Source organism: Dermacentor andersoni, chromosome 3 (assembly GCF_023375885.2).
Source record: "Dermacentor andersoni chromosome 3, qqDerAnde1_hic_scaffold, whole genome shotgun sequence".
Taxonomy (NCBI): Eukaryota; Metazoa; Arthropoda; class Arachnida; order Ixodida; family Ixodidae; genus Dermacentor; species Dermacentor andersoni.
This window is the reverse complement of record NC_092816.1, coordinates 38,955,181-38,969,744: the sequence shown is the minus strand read 5'-3', so window position 1 is coordinate 38,969,744 and position 14,564 is coordinate 38,955,181. Positions and strand designations below refer to the sequence as shown.

Genomic DNA, 14,564 nt, shown 5'->3' with positions numbered 1-14,564 from the left:
ATCTGCAAGCACTCCCCGCTATACGACTTCCTGAATAACAAACTGAAACATAGCAAAAGCGAGAATGCCCTACATGTGAGAAAATACAGAAAGAAAACAAATGAAAGAAAGAAAGAAAGAAAGAAAGAAAGAAAGAAAGAAAGAAAGAAAGAAAGAAAGAAAAGGTAGACTGAAAGAAGAAACGCTAGCTTGGTTAAAACACTCGGAGGGAACGGCCACCCATGTTTTATTTGATTTATTGATTTATTGATATTTGATTTTATTGATTCCTCCTCTGTCGTTTGTTTATTTCCTATTTTCTTTCCTACTTCTTTGATTCCTATCTTCCTCTCCTCTTCTCCTCTTTTCATTCCCTCCTCCCGAAAGAGTAGGCAGGCGTTGTGCCCCTCTCTGTGGCAGTCGTCAGCTTGCTCTCTCCCTGCTTCATTTGTGTGTTTGTATGTTTCCATATCTAACAATAATAACAATAATCATATGCAGCTATGTGTTTATGGCCCTGCTATATGAGCGCGTGACGCGTTGTGGGACACGTCGAGGTTACGCGGCAGCGCAAACGTAAATGCCGCTTTTTTATGAAAGCCACCAAACTTTATTTTTTCAATGACAGAGAGGAAAAAAGGGAAAACTACGTCAGAGTTGATATTTCCTCAAACAGAAGCACTTGGATAAGTGTCGTATACGGAGCTGTAGCTGTTTACTGGTCATAAAATGCCCAATTTTTATTATCGCTATGCCTTACAACGTAACGCAATGATAAAATATATCGACGGGCCACGCTACTAGCGCTGAGTCGCACACACACAAAAAAAATTCAGTGGTGTCTAAGCGAAATTTACCGTGTATATGTATTTCTGCTTCTATCTTTCGTCCATTGATTCTTATTCTCTATCTTCTTTCTTTCACCGCTGCCTTTTAATTACCATAGGCACTTCGGCAGGACCTATAAAACAACAGCCTGTAACAGACGTACGTAGAAGTTGCAGCAAATAGTTGCGACACTTTCACGGGGGTTTTCATAACCTAGCGACAGAACAAAGCAAACGTTTTTTTTTGTTTTTTTTATGCAGAAGCTCGCACGAGTGAGGCCTCCCATGCGTCGCATTAGAATTAATGCTAAATCGAGCACTTCTACGCCGTTGCCTAGACAATGCCTAACTTTCTCTGCGCTAAGCATTCGTGACGTATAGGCGTCGGGGAATCTCTGCAACATCCCCATTTCTTGTGACCTCAAGTACGCTAATCAACGATGCCGATCCCGACCATGTGACTATTGGCGGCGACCACGACGTCGACGATGAAAGCAACACTCGCGCTTTCTTCTAGCGGCAAATCTCGGAGAGGGAAAGCGTTGAGCAACTCTGCGAGACGTCGTGCAACACGCATGGCTCCGGACGCAGATGCCCTTAAGTGCTGTTCTGGCGAAATGGTGTCTTGCGGTCGCTGTTGTGTCCGTCAAAACCGAGGCAACCTCAAGCCGGCTGTCGCTTAGCGCCATTTTGCGCAAGAAAGCAATCTCTGCGCCAGCTGTACAACAAAGCGGCAATGAGGAATGAAAAGAAAAATCATCGGTTAATGGGTCCAAGAATAAATGGAAACAGGCCTACACTGGTTGCCGTATATCGACACGTAGCGGCCTTTCGTTGACCGATAGAGGGACATATGGCTGCAAGCTTATTTCGGGCAGCGAGCAATTATCGGTAGCTGATTGCTTTCTGCCTGCCGCTATGAGGTCATCGATTTCGACTGCTCTCCGATGAATTCGTTTAAGCGTGCAGGTTGTTTTACGTAACGACAATTTTGTAACATCTGTTCTTTTTCTTTGCCCAGCGGTGCGCTGCCTTCCTTGCCGTCAATTTGCGCAACCTTGTTATACATTGTTGCCCCTGGTTCCAGACAGCATAAATCGTATAGATCTGGCCTGACGGCTGCATTTAGAACGTATTTTTGTGACCTTGACGACAGCCACGAAGCCTATGAGGCATTTTACTGTTCAATCAATAGGCAAAATGCTGCATAAATAAAAGGACGATCTCCAAACGTTGGAGCTGATTCCTGCTTTAGCCCTTTCCGGTCCAAATTTTACTACCGCGCTGAATTTTTTTTTTTTCTTGCTTCCGAACAACAAAGGACAAGCAGAAATAAAAAATATTCAGTGGAGTTTCCGACAGCATATTGAAGGACTCCCTCATGAATTAGCGACAACTAAACAAACTCGTTCTATAATAGACCACCAGCTGCCGGAACTACAGATTTTCCGCTCAACTCCAATTGTTGTTCTCAACGTCAACTGAAAGATACGTTACCGCAGTTTGCTCCCTAATCCACACCGATGTGTACGTGTCTCTTCGCATTATCGTTCTATCGGTTGTCACGTGGTCGAGAGCTTCTTTTTAAGCGTGTACCTCGTCGCACCTCAAAGAGGCGCGAGGTAATATTAACGCATTTCTCTCGCATTTACGGCTGAATCGCCACTGAACTTTCCGCTAGGCTAATTTTCAGACTTACTAGACAGAAAGAAGTGCCCCAAAAGTAGTAGCGGGGCACATTTTCTTTATTTCACAGACTTGCTCTAAGGTTGAGTAAAAAAAGAAACGTTTATGAAGCACGTATTAAGAAACGTAGAGCTGGATAGAAAACTTCTGAGGACGGTCTAATATTTTCCTATTGACACTTTTGCTCAGTATATAATGTTTGAACAGTTGATAAATAATAATTACTAAATGTATAATTAGGCCAAACGCAAAACATACTCTGACTTGCTCAAAGCCATGGCAGCCTGGTTCTGTCTAGCCCCTCAACGGGAGCCAGACAACTCGAGCGCCCATTGCGTCGGCAGCTTCGTCCCAACCTCCGACCGCCAAACACCGACCATGAAACACGGGTGGAAAGAGCCAAAGAGAGAAAAAAAAAAGCTATTTGCTTCAAAGCTGAAGTAGCGTCATGCACTGATACGCTCCTCCAGCGCCTTTCCTATGCGTTTCATTTTCGTGGATGCCGACATGTAACACCCAGCGCAATGTCCTCATGCTTGGCTTACACGCCAATCAGTGCACGCTGTTCGTTTAGCGCTGTCCACCGGGGGGGGGGTGTTCTATGTATATCTCGCCGGCAATCTCCTGCGTCATGGCGGTAGAGAAAGCCGTTGCAGTAAAATGTAAGGAAGTCTTTCTTGGTTTAGCGGGGACATTGAAAGTGCAGCCTTGCGAAAAATCCCGTGTGACGCCATCAGTATGTTGCACCAGCTCTTCGACGCTCGCATCCTGAAGCGCGTCCACGGGTCAAGTCTTAAAGGGCCCCTCACCAGGTCTGGCCATTTTGAGATGACAAGCGCAGAGCGTACAATGCGCGCTAGCGATCGTGTTTGCAAAGAATGGCGTCGCTACGCGCCGCGGAAAAGTCTGAAATTCCAATCCGAACACCGTTTTCGCTTTCCTTCGCGGCGACCGTGCTCCAAGCCGGACGGTAACGTACTTGTGTCGCTGCACCTACGTACTCGAGTCCGCAGTGTGACGTCGCTCGTGGTGCCACGTGACTTCGAGAATTATTCAAGGCAACGCCTGTTATTTGCGTGATCTGTTACTTGAATTGATGAATTCAAGTTTAGAGAAATAATAACACACAAAAGCAATATCTGCGTGTTTTACTTCGCACCGAAGCAAGAGAGATGTACTTCCGCTTCGTCTGCTTGTTCCCACGGTCGTGCAGTCCCGAAACTATGCCGTTTTTCTACTGTGTTGCAGCACGTGATCATGCACTACGATCCGGTTGTTCTCCTTCAGTATTCGTCTAGCACTGAACTGTACCACTAGTCATGTGTCCTTGTGCACAGCGCGCAAAATCGTGTGCTGCGCGAAAGCAGACAATCAGAACAGCTCGCGCGCGACGCCGTCAGCAAAAGTGCGCAGTGCCGAAAAAATACAGCGAGCAGAAAAAAAAAATGAAGACAGGGCCATGACGTATGCGTCAGGACCATTACGTATAACAATGACGTATGCGTCACGCGATCCTAGAGGTCCGGTATGGGAGAACGCAGGGAAGGAACGTCGCTCACGGAGGCTAGACGGGGCGAGTCGAGAGAGTGTACTGCTTAGCAGTAGAGCTCGCCTCTTGAAATCATTGGTTCGCGACACTAAAATATTTCTATTTCAGCTATTAATGAGCCGATTTGAAAAATATTGGCTGCAGAAGGCTCCCTAGAGGACACCTAACTTCCAGCGTATAACGAAAATTTGCTATGGGGCTGGCGAGGGGCTCTTTAAGGCGGTCTCCGGGTTAGGATGCAGGGTGTCACCGATGCCGGCGTCTGGCTGGCATTTCCAACGACGTCCCCGGGGATGCGGCCTTCTTGTAGCCCCTTCCAGGCTTCGACACAGGCCGCGTACTTGCTGTTTTCTGGCTGAAATCCGCGAGGATTTATATTAAGAGAAAACATGAGAATTGGCCGAAGAGCCCTCATAGCTTCCCCAGTATGAGAAGCTAGGTCAAAACAATGTCACTAAATTAAAGAAGAATACAGTCTTGTTAATGTTTCTAAATTTTATTAATTCTGTAACATATTTTCGCGGTTTATTATTCTTTCATTACATTATAAAATTGAAGTAAGAGAAGTGCAAATTTAGAAAAGTTAGATAAATAAATAGTAATAACTGAGTTGAAAAGTTCAGTTACGTTTAACCGCAACATTTTCTTTTCCTCAACTATTGTATTATCTTTAGCTTTCTTTCACCATTTGTAGTTTATGCAAGTCTAATCACTCTATCACAGATTATTTTACTTTATTTATTATCAATTCCTTTTATTTGTTATCTTTAGATGCATTTTAGTTGATCTTTGGCCATTTATATTGACCTGTTTTCGTTGATTTGCACTATGGTTGAAGGAATCAACGCCATTATCACCATTATTAAGAAGAAGAAGAAAGAAGAGCCCGATGGCGGCTGGCTATGAGAAGTTTGCGAGACCCGAATCACGGGCATATTTAAGAGAACGCGCCCAGACAAGACTACCGCTGGATTCCAGGTACTTCGCAGCCTGCAACGCCAGTGGGGATTGCTCTGTCGACGACGCCAGACCCCGCTCTTGGCGCCAGTACTCCGTGTTCGTCTCGGCCGTGGCGCTGTCCACGCTGGCTCTGACGTTCGCGGTGCCTCAGTTGGTGCGTCGTCTGGCCATGGGCTGTGCGTACCCCGACTGCCTGGACCCGGGCGCGGACATCGCCCGCTCACTGAAGCAAGTCCACGTAGACCCGTGCCAGGACTTCTATGGCTATGTGTGCGCTGGATGGCTGCAGGAGAACCCGGACGCAGAAAACCACTTCGAGGCACGCAATACATATCACGTTTTGTACTTGAGTTTTCTCTTTTTTTCCAGATTTTGTTTTGGCGCGAAGCAATATTTTCTTCTTCTCACCACTCTCGTGGTGCTCGGTTCAACACAGTAGCACCTTTAAATCGAAGCGTCTTCTGCCCCTTCTCCCGACTGTGCCGCTTCTGACTGAAGTCTTCCACTGTGGGCTGGTCCTGGACATGGTGAGAATGGGTGCCCGAGTGGAGGCTAAAAATTTTCACACCGCCGCCCACCCCAAGGAGGTTTAAAAATTGGCTCCCACCGGTACGTGAAGGTAGGACAGCGGAGCGTCAGCGTGCGTCCGAGCACACCATACAACCACCAGTATCATCACATGGCTGATGAGGTCAGCTCGAACTTTGACCCTCCGTGACTTATCACTTAAGGCAGCGGACAGCACCACGAAAGTGGCGAGAAGAAGAAAATATTGCTTCGACGCAGGCCCCTACAGCCACCTGAGATCTCGAAATGTGAGCGGAGCGGAGTCTAAAGGCTGTAATGAAAAAATTAAGGAGCCATTCCACTGTTTGAAGGTGAACGACCAGCAAAGCTGTAGCACATCACACAGGGTTATACAAGGGTACATGTATTTATTTTCATCATTTGGTAAGGACAGTGACGATAGTTTTGTGATTACTGTGAGGCATGATTGGTTCGGTTACAACCTTAAGCAGAATCTGGGCCAAACTTAAATCTATACATGACCATTGTTGAATATCTGAGTGACTTGGATTAGTGTGGCACTTCAAACCGAACTTTTGTACCGCAAACTGAGTGAACAATTTTTTGTCTGGTTCTGAAATGTCCACCTTGCAGGCTCCGACGATGGTAACAGAGGTAGTGTCATCACGGCTAACCCATGCAAAGTGCGTGGTCATGAACTTCTAGATATCACAGTTGCGTGTGCCTGGAGGTATGTGCACAGTGGGTATGACAATTCCGTCTTTCGTTTGTACGGCACAGACATCGCAACAGTTAGTGGCATTGTCTTCTTACGAGTCAAGGGTGTGTGGTTGTGCATACATTTTTTCCTTGGTATATGTGGCAATGGCTCCTGCTCATGAGTCCGTTTTCTGTCCACATTGTGGTGTACCCATCGACTTGAAACAATGCGTATTGCTTTATTTCTATCATTAATTACTATTCATTTTATTACTATAAATAGGCGCGGAGGGCTTGAAGCCTGCTCCACCTCCGCCGCGGGTCGGCCCGGTATCGCACTACCTCCGGGATCGGTCCACATTTTTGTGTATGGAGACGACAAACTTATTCGGGGTTAGAGGCATACAGCTTTGCTGTAAAACGTCTACAGAGGCGGTACCAGGCAATCGGGTTAAACTGAACGCAGGTGCGAGCTGCGGCACTAACAAAATGAGGCCAATAAGTGTGCTGAGTACGTGGAACATTGAGAATGTCTTGGATATGCAGCGAAGCGTCGTTTCGTAGGATAGCGCAAGCTGGTTCGTTAACACGAAGTGGAGCAGCGCCAGCCCGCAACAAAAATCGACTTGGACCACGAGTGACCACTTGGTAGTGGTCAGATGGAGCAGAGAGATTGATTAGTAATAATTTAATTGATGCACAATTATACTCAACTAAGAATGGCTTGCTTTTCGGTACGAATGTACATTCCACTGCCAGAAATAAAGGTAGTCAAACTGTGTACAACATGGCCATGTCCTCTATACTCGCAAATTGTCGCCAAAGAACAACAGTGTTCTGGCAAACACCAATGAAAGCTTCGCTCAAACCGAATGCATCGCGTGTTATCTGGACAATTTTGTTTATTTTTGCTTCTGTTCTCGCCTTCGTGTTTTAACACGGTGCTATTGGGCCGTTCAGATGTTTCCTCCAGCTTGTGTTACCACTGCCGCAATCCTCATCGCGTCATGTTTCCTTTGCAGAAGTTGTCGTCAGAAAACTTCATTTGGCTCGACCAATCATTCGATTCGGTGTCCTTGACTTCACAGCCATCGCGACGTCGTCATCATCGTCGCTGGCGTGATGTTGTGACAGTTTGCCTGTTTATCATCGTCCTTGTCGTTAACCTCATGGCCGTGCGAGCCACTTTATGTACTGCATTCCTTTCCTTCAAGTGGTCATCTACTATGCTGCACCAGCCGTTAACGTTTCAAAAGTATACGAAGTTGCGCCGTAGAGGGCCGACTATCCGTCGATATTCAGCACTTTTACAAACCTCCAGTATCATAGTACAGGGACGTCTTCTCAGCTTGGTTCCCTCGGTACACGACCATCTGCGGCATGGGAATGATCATAAGCCTGTAACTCATAATTAGACAACAATAGAGCTCTCGTGGACGGTTGTCGCGTTTCGCTTCGCGAGGGTGGCGAGACTGTGATGCACAGACACGTGACTGCTGACACTCCAACTCTTGCGTGACTGCGTGCAGAGTCTGCAGCGTCGCGTGGCCCTCGCCGCTGTCGTCAGCCTCGTCCTGGAAGAGAGCGATGGTCCGAGTCCAGCGCATCGTGTGGCCCGCCTCTTTCAACGCTGCGCTCAGGGGGCTTTCAACGAGCAGGACCATCTGAACGAACTTCGTCAGTTCATGGCGCGCTTCGACCTGGCGTGGCCAGCGTCAAAGCTCAGGTGCGACTACTTTCGATAGTACGGAGCCCAGAAGGAGTGACTGTAGCCGTAGCGGAAAAGTACATCTTAGGCTTGCCTTGAACTGTTCTCACGAAATGTTCCGGGATAGATGAAGGTACTGCAGCCGTAGCAAGGAAGGCAACTAGTTGAGCGACTTGGTTGAGCATGCTAAAATGCATGTGATGCTCCTAATAAATGTAAAAAAAAAACATTAGAACTACAGGGTGCACGTTTGACTTGACGTGGTGCTGCGCTGCTACACGAAATGCACCGTGATAGACGTCTTAATTATCACCTTCTAAATAACTCACCTGCTGGACAACCACAGCGCACCGCAAAACACTCGTTCGTGTTGTCCACTTCTCTTGTGTCCGTGTCTGCACGCCTTACCTTTTTTTGCATTATGTATCCTTACCAACTAGCTCAAGCTTTATGCCGTTCTTTGGGAAGCACTGCAGCGTTCTTACATTTTTGTTGTGCGCGCTGACATGACGCTTTATGTTCTGTATACTGATGCTTCTGACGGCTGTAGGACAAAGAAGAAGGTACTCGACCTTCTAGTCGCCTTCTCCCTGGACTGGGGTCTGCCGGTACTATTCCAGCTTACCGTGGATGCGCATTTTCGGCGGCCAGGCTACCGTGCCCTCCACCTAGGCTCAAGTCCGTACGTGACCGAATGGGTCGTTGTCCGAGACAGGCTGCAGGCGCAAGGAACGCTGCTCGCCTATTTCGACAAGGCCTCCGACCTCCTCTCTGGTGTCCCCGCCGATAGGGGCACAGTCCAAAATGCAAGTTCAAGAACTTACTATACTGCAGCAGTAACATAATAATCGTCACCATCATGTCTTCTCTGCAAAAGGAAGGCATCTCCCAGAGATCTCATATTACGTTTGCTTTGCCTCGGATCGCTATCTTGTCACCTTTTGTTTCTCTGCTCTCCTCAACTGTACATTTCGCTTCTTGTTACCCATTCTGTAAGAGTACTAGAGCACCAGTCGTATGTTTTATGCGCATTACATCGCCTGTACAACTGGATAACCTACTCTTCATCTAGAGTAGAATATCGGCTACCCCCATTTTTTTTCTTTAATGATAAAATGAGGTACCTAAGCATTGAGGTGCCCGTATACATCAGGACATCAATTAATATGATGTATATAACTGCTTAATATGTAAACGTTCCATATGCCATTCGAATAATTCGTCATGTTTCCGTATATTAATCTATGCCACTCCATATAAATTCCGTAACGTTTCTCAGAATTGTACGGAAAACATACGGAATTATTGTAATGCGTACGAAACGCTTCAACACAGACGTGCATGAAGCTTATAGTTCATTGTGAGAACCCAGGTATTACATACTTATATTTCTTTCTTTTTCACGCACCGAACTTCTTAAAACAGCGTACATAACTTCTAGCCACTTGCAGCTGCATAACTTAGGTGCATTGAGAAATTGTAAAGCGGGCCTGTGGATGCTTTCTTGCGCAAAATAGAACAATAAGTAGATACTCTACAGGTAGCTCATTTACATTCTTCGCAGGTTCTATGACGGTTCGTTCATGTTACTCGGCTTACGATTACATAAGACCATTCCCAAGCCAGTTTTTCACCCTAGTGTGTTATTTGAATGTACACCTGCAAACATTTGGCAAATCAGTTCTTCGGAAGCCCACAAGGTGCAGGAAGGTACATGAAAGCGAAAAATTGGCATCCACCCGAATTGTAGCAAGAAGCTACAAAAGAAACCCATACTGATTGCTCAGAAAGAAGGCCTCGCGGTTGAAGAAAAATTTGCCCTGTTCTGGCACGAATTGTTCTTCAACTGCGAGGCTTTCTTTGTGAGAAACCCGTCGGGGTTTGCTTTGTAGCTTCGTCCTGGGATTCGGGTGGATGCCAATTTTTCCCTTTCATGTACCTTTCGAATATTTGTGATTAAAAAGATAGGAAAATAGGTCTTAGGTCACCATTGATCACTGACGGGAACAAACGGGTTTTGTGTCAGCCACAAGAAAGGCATCGATTGTAGATATCTTTAAATTATATCTATGGCATTAAGCGACAGCCTTGCTCTGGCCATAGTCTCCTTTCTTTTATCCAAAGACATTTACCTAAAAAAAAGTTTGCAGCCGGAAGGAAAGTGAACTAATGAAAACGCTCGAACAATTCATCGCTGTTTGTCGCGAAAAGATGTTAATGTCCACTGAATTGATGCCACGCAGATCCTCGCGGTGGACAACCGTGTCCTCTCGGCCATGGTGTCCTCGACGTTCGAAATCCGCACGGACACGGATATGCGGTACATTTTGCTAAGCCAGCTTGACGAAGTGACTGGACCCGAACTTAACACAAGTGAATGGCTAGAGGTGAGAAATTCAAGTGTTCTCGAGTAAGAACTGTCCACCGGGTTTTCAAGTTTGCCTCCACCTAAAGCTCATCTTCGGCTTCAGCGAGTGCAGCACAGCTGTTACCGAACGACTGAGAAAAACATCGCTCTTCAATAACACTCCTTTGCGCTCTCATGTGGAACTAAGGTTTGCTTGAAACACACTGTCGCAACCCGTGTCACTCGTGTACACGGTCAGTGTGCGTGGTTTGAAAATTTTGGCTCATAAATCATCGATGAGTATCATTTAAGTGCAGCGACTGCTTCTATCGAGGGGCAGCTTTAGGGGCTCGGAAGTTTTCGGAGCGACGGTGCAGTACTGAATGGAAGAACATTGCACAAAACGGAGGTGACAACACGTGCAAGGCTCCCATCTTAGCGTGAATGCAGATACATATAGCGCAAGCGAACAGGCTTGTCCTATGCTGGCAAATTACATTTCGTAAAATTTTTGTCATGTTTGTGTGAAAGGAAGTACGCTCTTCTTGCCACGCCTATTTCGTCCCGTTATGTGACCTGGATAAATTTGGCTATTTTTTCGGCAGTCAAGATAAATCACTGCTGAACTACACGATGATGAAGTATATATTAGCAAATTAAGTTGTTGATCGAGTCAGTACACGAACATGAATAAAAAAGAAAAAGCACGAGGTAAGTGCGAAGACAAAAGCTGCGACAAAACTAGTTCTAGTTCTGTCGCCTTGCTTTCCAGCATGCTTTTTTGTGGTCGCGTTGTTTTTTTTCTCTCTGTGTATGATCGTGGACATTATACAGAGTGACAGTGTAGCTAGCATGTCCTGAATGTTGCCCATGGGTTTTGACCCCCTATGGTTGGCTGTTCCTCAAGCATCTGTTATTAATATGCAATGGACTAATAACACAGGCAACAAACGCTCTCAACCATTCTTCCAACACTCAGGCAGTAAACGCGTACTTGCCCGACCCTCTGGCACCGAGCAGCGAGATGTTCGTGATGAATTGGCAGCTACTCGTGCTACTGGGCCAGCTCATGGCCCAGGCCAGCCAGGACGTGGTACCGCTGCTAGCCTACATCACGTGGCACGTGATTGGCGCCCTGGCGCCCATGACGTCACATCAACTCGTTCGGGCACAGTTCGGCGGCAGCCGCATGGCGTCCACCATCTACATGCTAGGCCGCTGCTACGCGGACGCCGACGCGGTGCTGCCGTACGCCTTCGCGCACGTATTCGCTCGCCGCTGGCTGTCACGCGACGCGGTGAGTGACGTGGCCGCCATGGAAGAGAGCATCCGCCGCGAGGCCACGCCACCATGAACTCGCTATCCTGGATGGACGAGACGACGAAAGCCGTCGCGTTCGAGAAGCTCTCCACCCTCCGCGCCATCGTGGGCCGGCCGAAGAACCTCGCGTCCGACCAGGCCCTACAACTGATGTACCCGTACCTGAATGCGATGGGCAGCGCAGGCTCGTACCTGACTCTGATGAACTTCGTCAGGACGGCGCAGTTACGGTACGCAAAGCGCTTTCTGAGCGCCAACGGCTCGACAGAGGGCGATGTCAGCGTGCCGCTGACCGTGGTCAACGCCTTCTACCTGCCCGTTTACCACGTCATGGTGATCCCGGCGGCAATCCTGCACCCGCCTTTTTACGTGGCCGGCTACCCGAAGTCCTACAACCTGGGTAGCCTGGGCCACGTGCTCGGTCATGAAATGACGCACGCCTTCGATCCCGACACGGGACTGTACGACCGCAGCGGCCAGCGCAGGGATTGGTGGACGGCCGGGTCGCAGGTGCAGTTTCAGAACCGGCTGGACTGCCTGCGACAAATGTACAACACCATGTCGTGGGCCGAAGGAATCGCGCACGGAGACTACGCGCTCACCGAGAACTTCGCTGACTCGGGTGGTCTGCTCAAGGCGTACCGAGCGTACCGCGCGGTGAGAGGCGGCTCGCGACCAGCGGCTCCTGCGAGTCTGGCGGGCTTCACGGACGAGCAGCTGTTCTTTCTGAGCAGCTGCTTCAAGTGGTGCTCCACGGAGGACAAGCAGGGCGCCGGATCGTACTCCCCGCCGAGGTTGCGCTGTAATGTGCCGCTTATGAACATGCGTGAGTTTGCTGAGGCGTTCGACTGCGCCTCGGGAACGACTATGAGTCCCTCGACTCGTTGCGACTTTATGTGAAGAGCTCTGGTAGCGCATGGCTGAGTCAGCTGTAAAAAAAAAAAAAAAAAAAAAAAACTTCTGATGCCGGAATGAAATATTGTAATAGAGCCACGGTTACGCCATACATTTAGGACGCTAAAGAGTGATTGCTTACGATCAATGAACCTTAAATCAGACGTGAGTAAACAACACTGAAAGCAATTCTTGATTGTTTCGTTTTTCGAGCATTACAAGGTTTCCGTCTTTTCTTTTTTTTTTTCATTACGGTAAAATGTTGCTTAGTGGACAGCTCTTGTACCTGTTTCGCAGCCTTGTAATCGCACCTGCGGAAATACTTGTGCTCAATGTCCATGGTAAGCCACTGCCATACAGCCGCAGACTTTGATCTTCGCAAAACAATGTTTTCTTCCCTACGGTGCTCATGTTTTCAGCCAGTCTGCCAAAACATTCCCTACATTAGAGCTGAGTGCTACACATGCACTTTAGAGAAGTTAAGGGATCTGCTACAATGACATTATTCAAATATTTCTGCTCATGCGAGCGAGGTGTCCGAGTGAAGCTGCTGACGTTTATCCAAGTACCCAAGCGCTATTCAACACATTCTATAAGAATTTCTCCCTTGTTGTGCGTACTCATTGAGCATTCTGCAGCTTGGCTGTGGTCAGAGGGCGAGCTGAAAACGGTCAACCAAATTTGCACCAATATACCTTATTCCACACGTGGCCACTAAAGTTCGTAAGCTTGAAATAGGTAGCCAGCGATACTTTACGCATATCCTTAACCAACATGCGCTATTCCGCGGGGGACCGAGAGATATATTATCGCGTGGTATGACGAGAATAAGCGGCGGCGTTAGATTCGTCAACGCGTGCGTCACTTGACTTCACGCCATCCTGTTTCTGGATGTGGTACGACCTCGTCCTGTTGCTTCATTACGCTTCGAAGACTACGGAAAGAAGAAGTGAAAATCGACGTCGTCGTCTCTCGCGTCGAATACACCCCGGAAGGCATCTGTAGTGCGGAGGCGGACAGCATTTCTGTCCGGCACAATACGCGCGTCACTCCTCCAAATATGGTGCGATGGGGTCATGTGTGTTATATGACGCTACCGCGTATACCTAAAGCACATGGACCTCTTAATGGAATTGCGCATAATATTGAACGGCTTCTACGATTGATTGTGTTTGGGCGGTAACCCGTTTCTTAATCAGTAGGGCTTCTTGCCGCCGGATGTTCCGGATTTTATAACGCTGAATTTTGACCGACCATTTAGTGACATTAAGGACGTCGTCGTTCTACTCAATCAGGCAACACATCATGAATAAAACTTGTTCACAGATTGTATAGCTCATAATGCAAGCGGAGCACGAAGACCCCTTAATGCAACAACGCATGATATTGAACGTCGTCCTTTCTTTAAGTTACTTATACTTGGCTTGCGTACATCATTCTCGAACCAATAAGGCATGCTTATGCCGCATGTTATGCGCCCATTCCTCCCACAGCAGAATGGGTATGTGCCGCGCTGACATGGAAACGCACACAGAGGTGCTTCATAAAAATAAATAATACCCAGCATCTGAGGTGGTCTGGCGATGCGCGAGGGCAATGCGTTCATGTAGCACCAAGCGCGTCCTCTTGACAACTTTCTTCGTGCGAAACGGCTCGGAAATACGCCGGAAGTTTGCGCAGTGTCCTGAAAGAACTCAACGTGCCAGAACGTTGACGTTTTCACGATTAGCAAGGTACCGAATAAATAAATAAATGGATAAATAAATAAATAAATAAATAAATAAATAAATAAATAAATAAATAAATAAATAAGAACATTTTGTGCGTGGTTTCTTGGCAAATATTCAAGTCCATCGGTCAATTACAGTATCCTCTTTTTTCTTGGAAAAAAATTATTAAATGAAGTCCTCGAAAGCGTTATACAGCCGTTATCGGCTATGTTTCTCAGAAGTACTAAATAATCAGCGAGTTGGCCTTCCACACTGACGCGGAATATCGCGATAAACAAGAGACGAGAAATAAACATTGCCGGGAATCGCCGGAGTTGTATTCACAAGTCCGGTGACA

General features: G+C 47.3%; 1 protein-coding gene and 1 pseudogene across 1 annotated transcript; both read left to right on the top strand.

Annotated features, from left to right (window-relative positions):
* The first annotated feature begins 4,930 nt into the window (after positions 1–4,930).
* LOC126520710 (endothelin-converting enzyme 1-like) lies at positions 4,931–13,113 on the top strand. The gene is made up of 6 exons (XM_072286665.1): positions 4,931–5,320; positions 7,758–7,954; positions 8,487–8,742; positions 10,180–10,323; positions 11,263–11,531; positions 11,606–13,113. The coding sequence occupies exons 1-6, from the start codon at positions 4,931–4,933 to the stop codon at positions 12,501–12,503; spliced, it is 2,154 nt and encodes a 717-aa protein (XP_072142766.1). The 3' UTR covers positions 12,504–13,113.
* LOC126520970 (U2 spliceosomal RNA) lies at positions 6,462–6,592 on the top strand (annotated as a pseudogene).
* Positions 13,114–14,564: the final 1,451 nt, after the last annotated feature.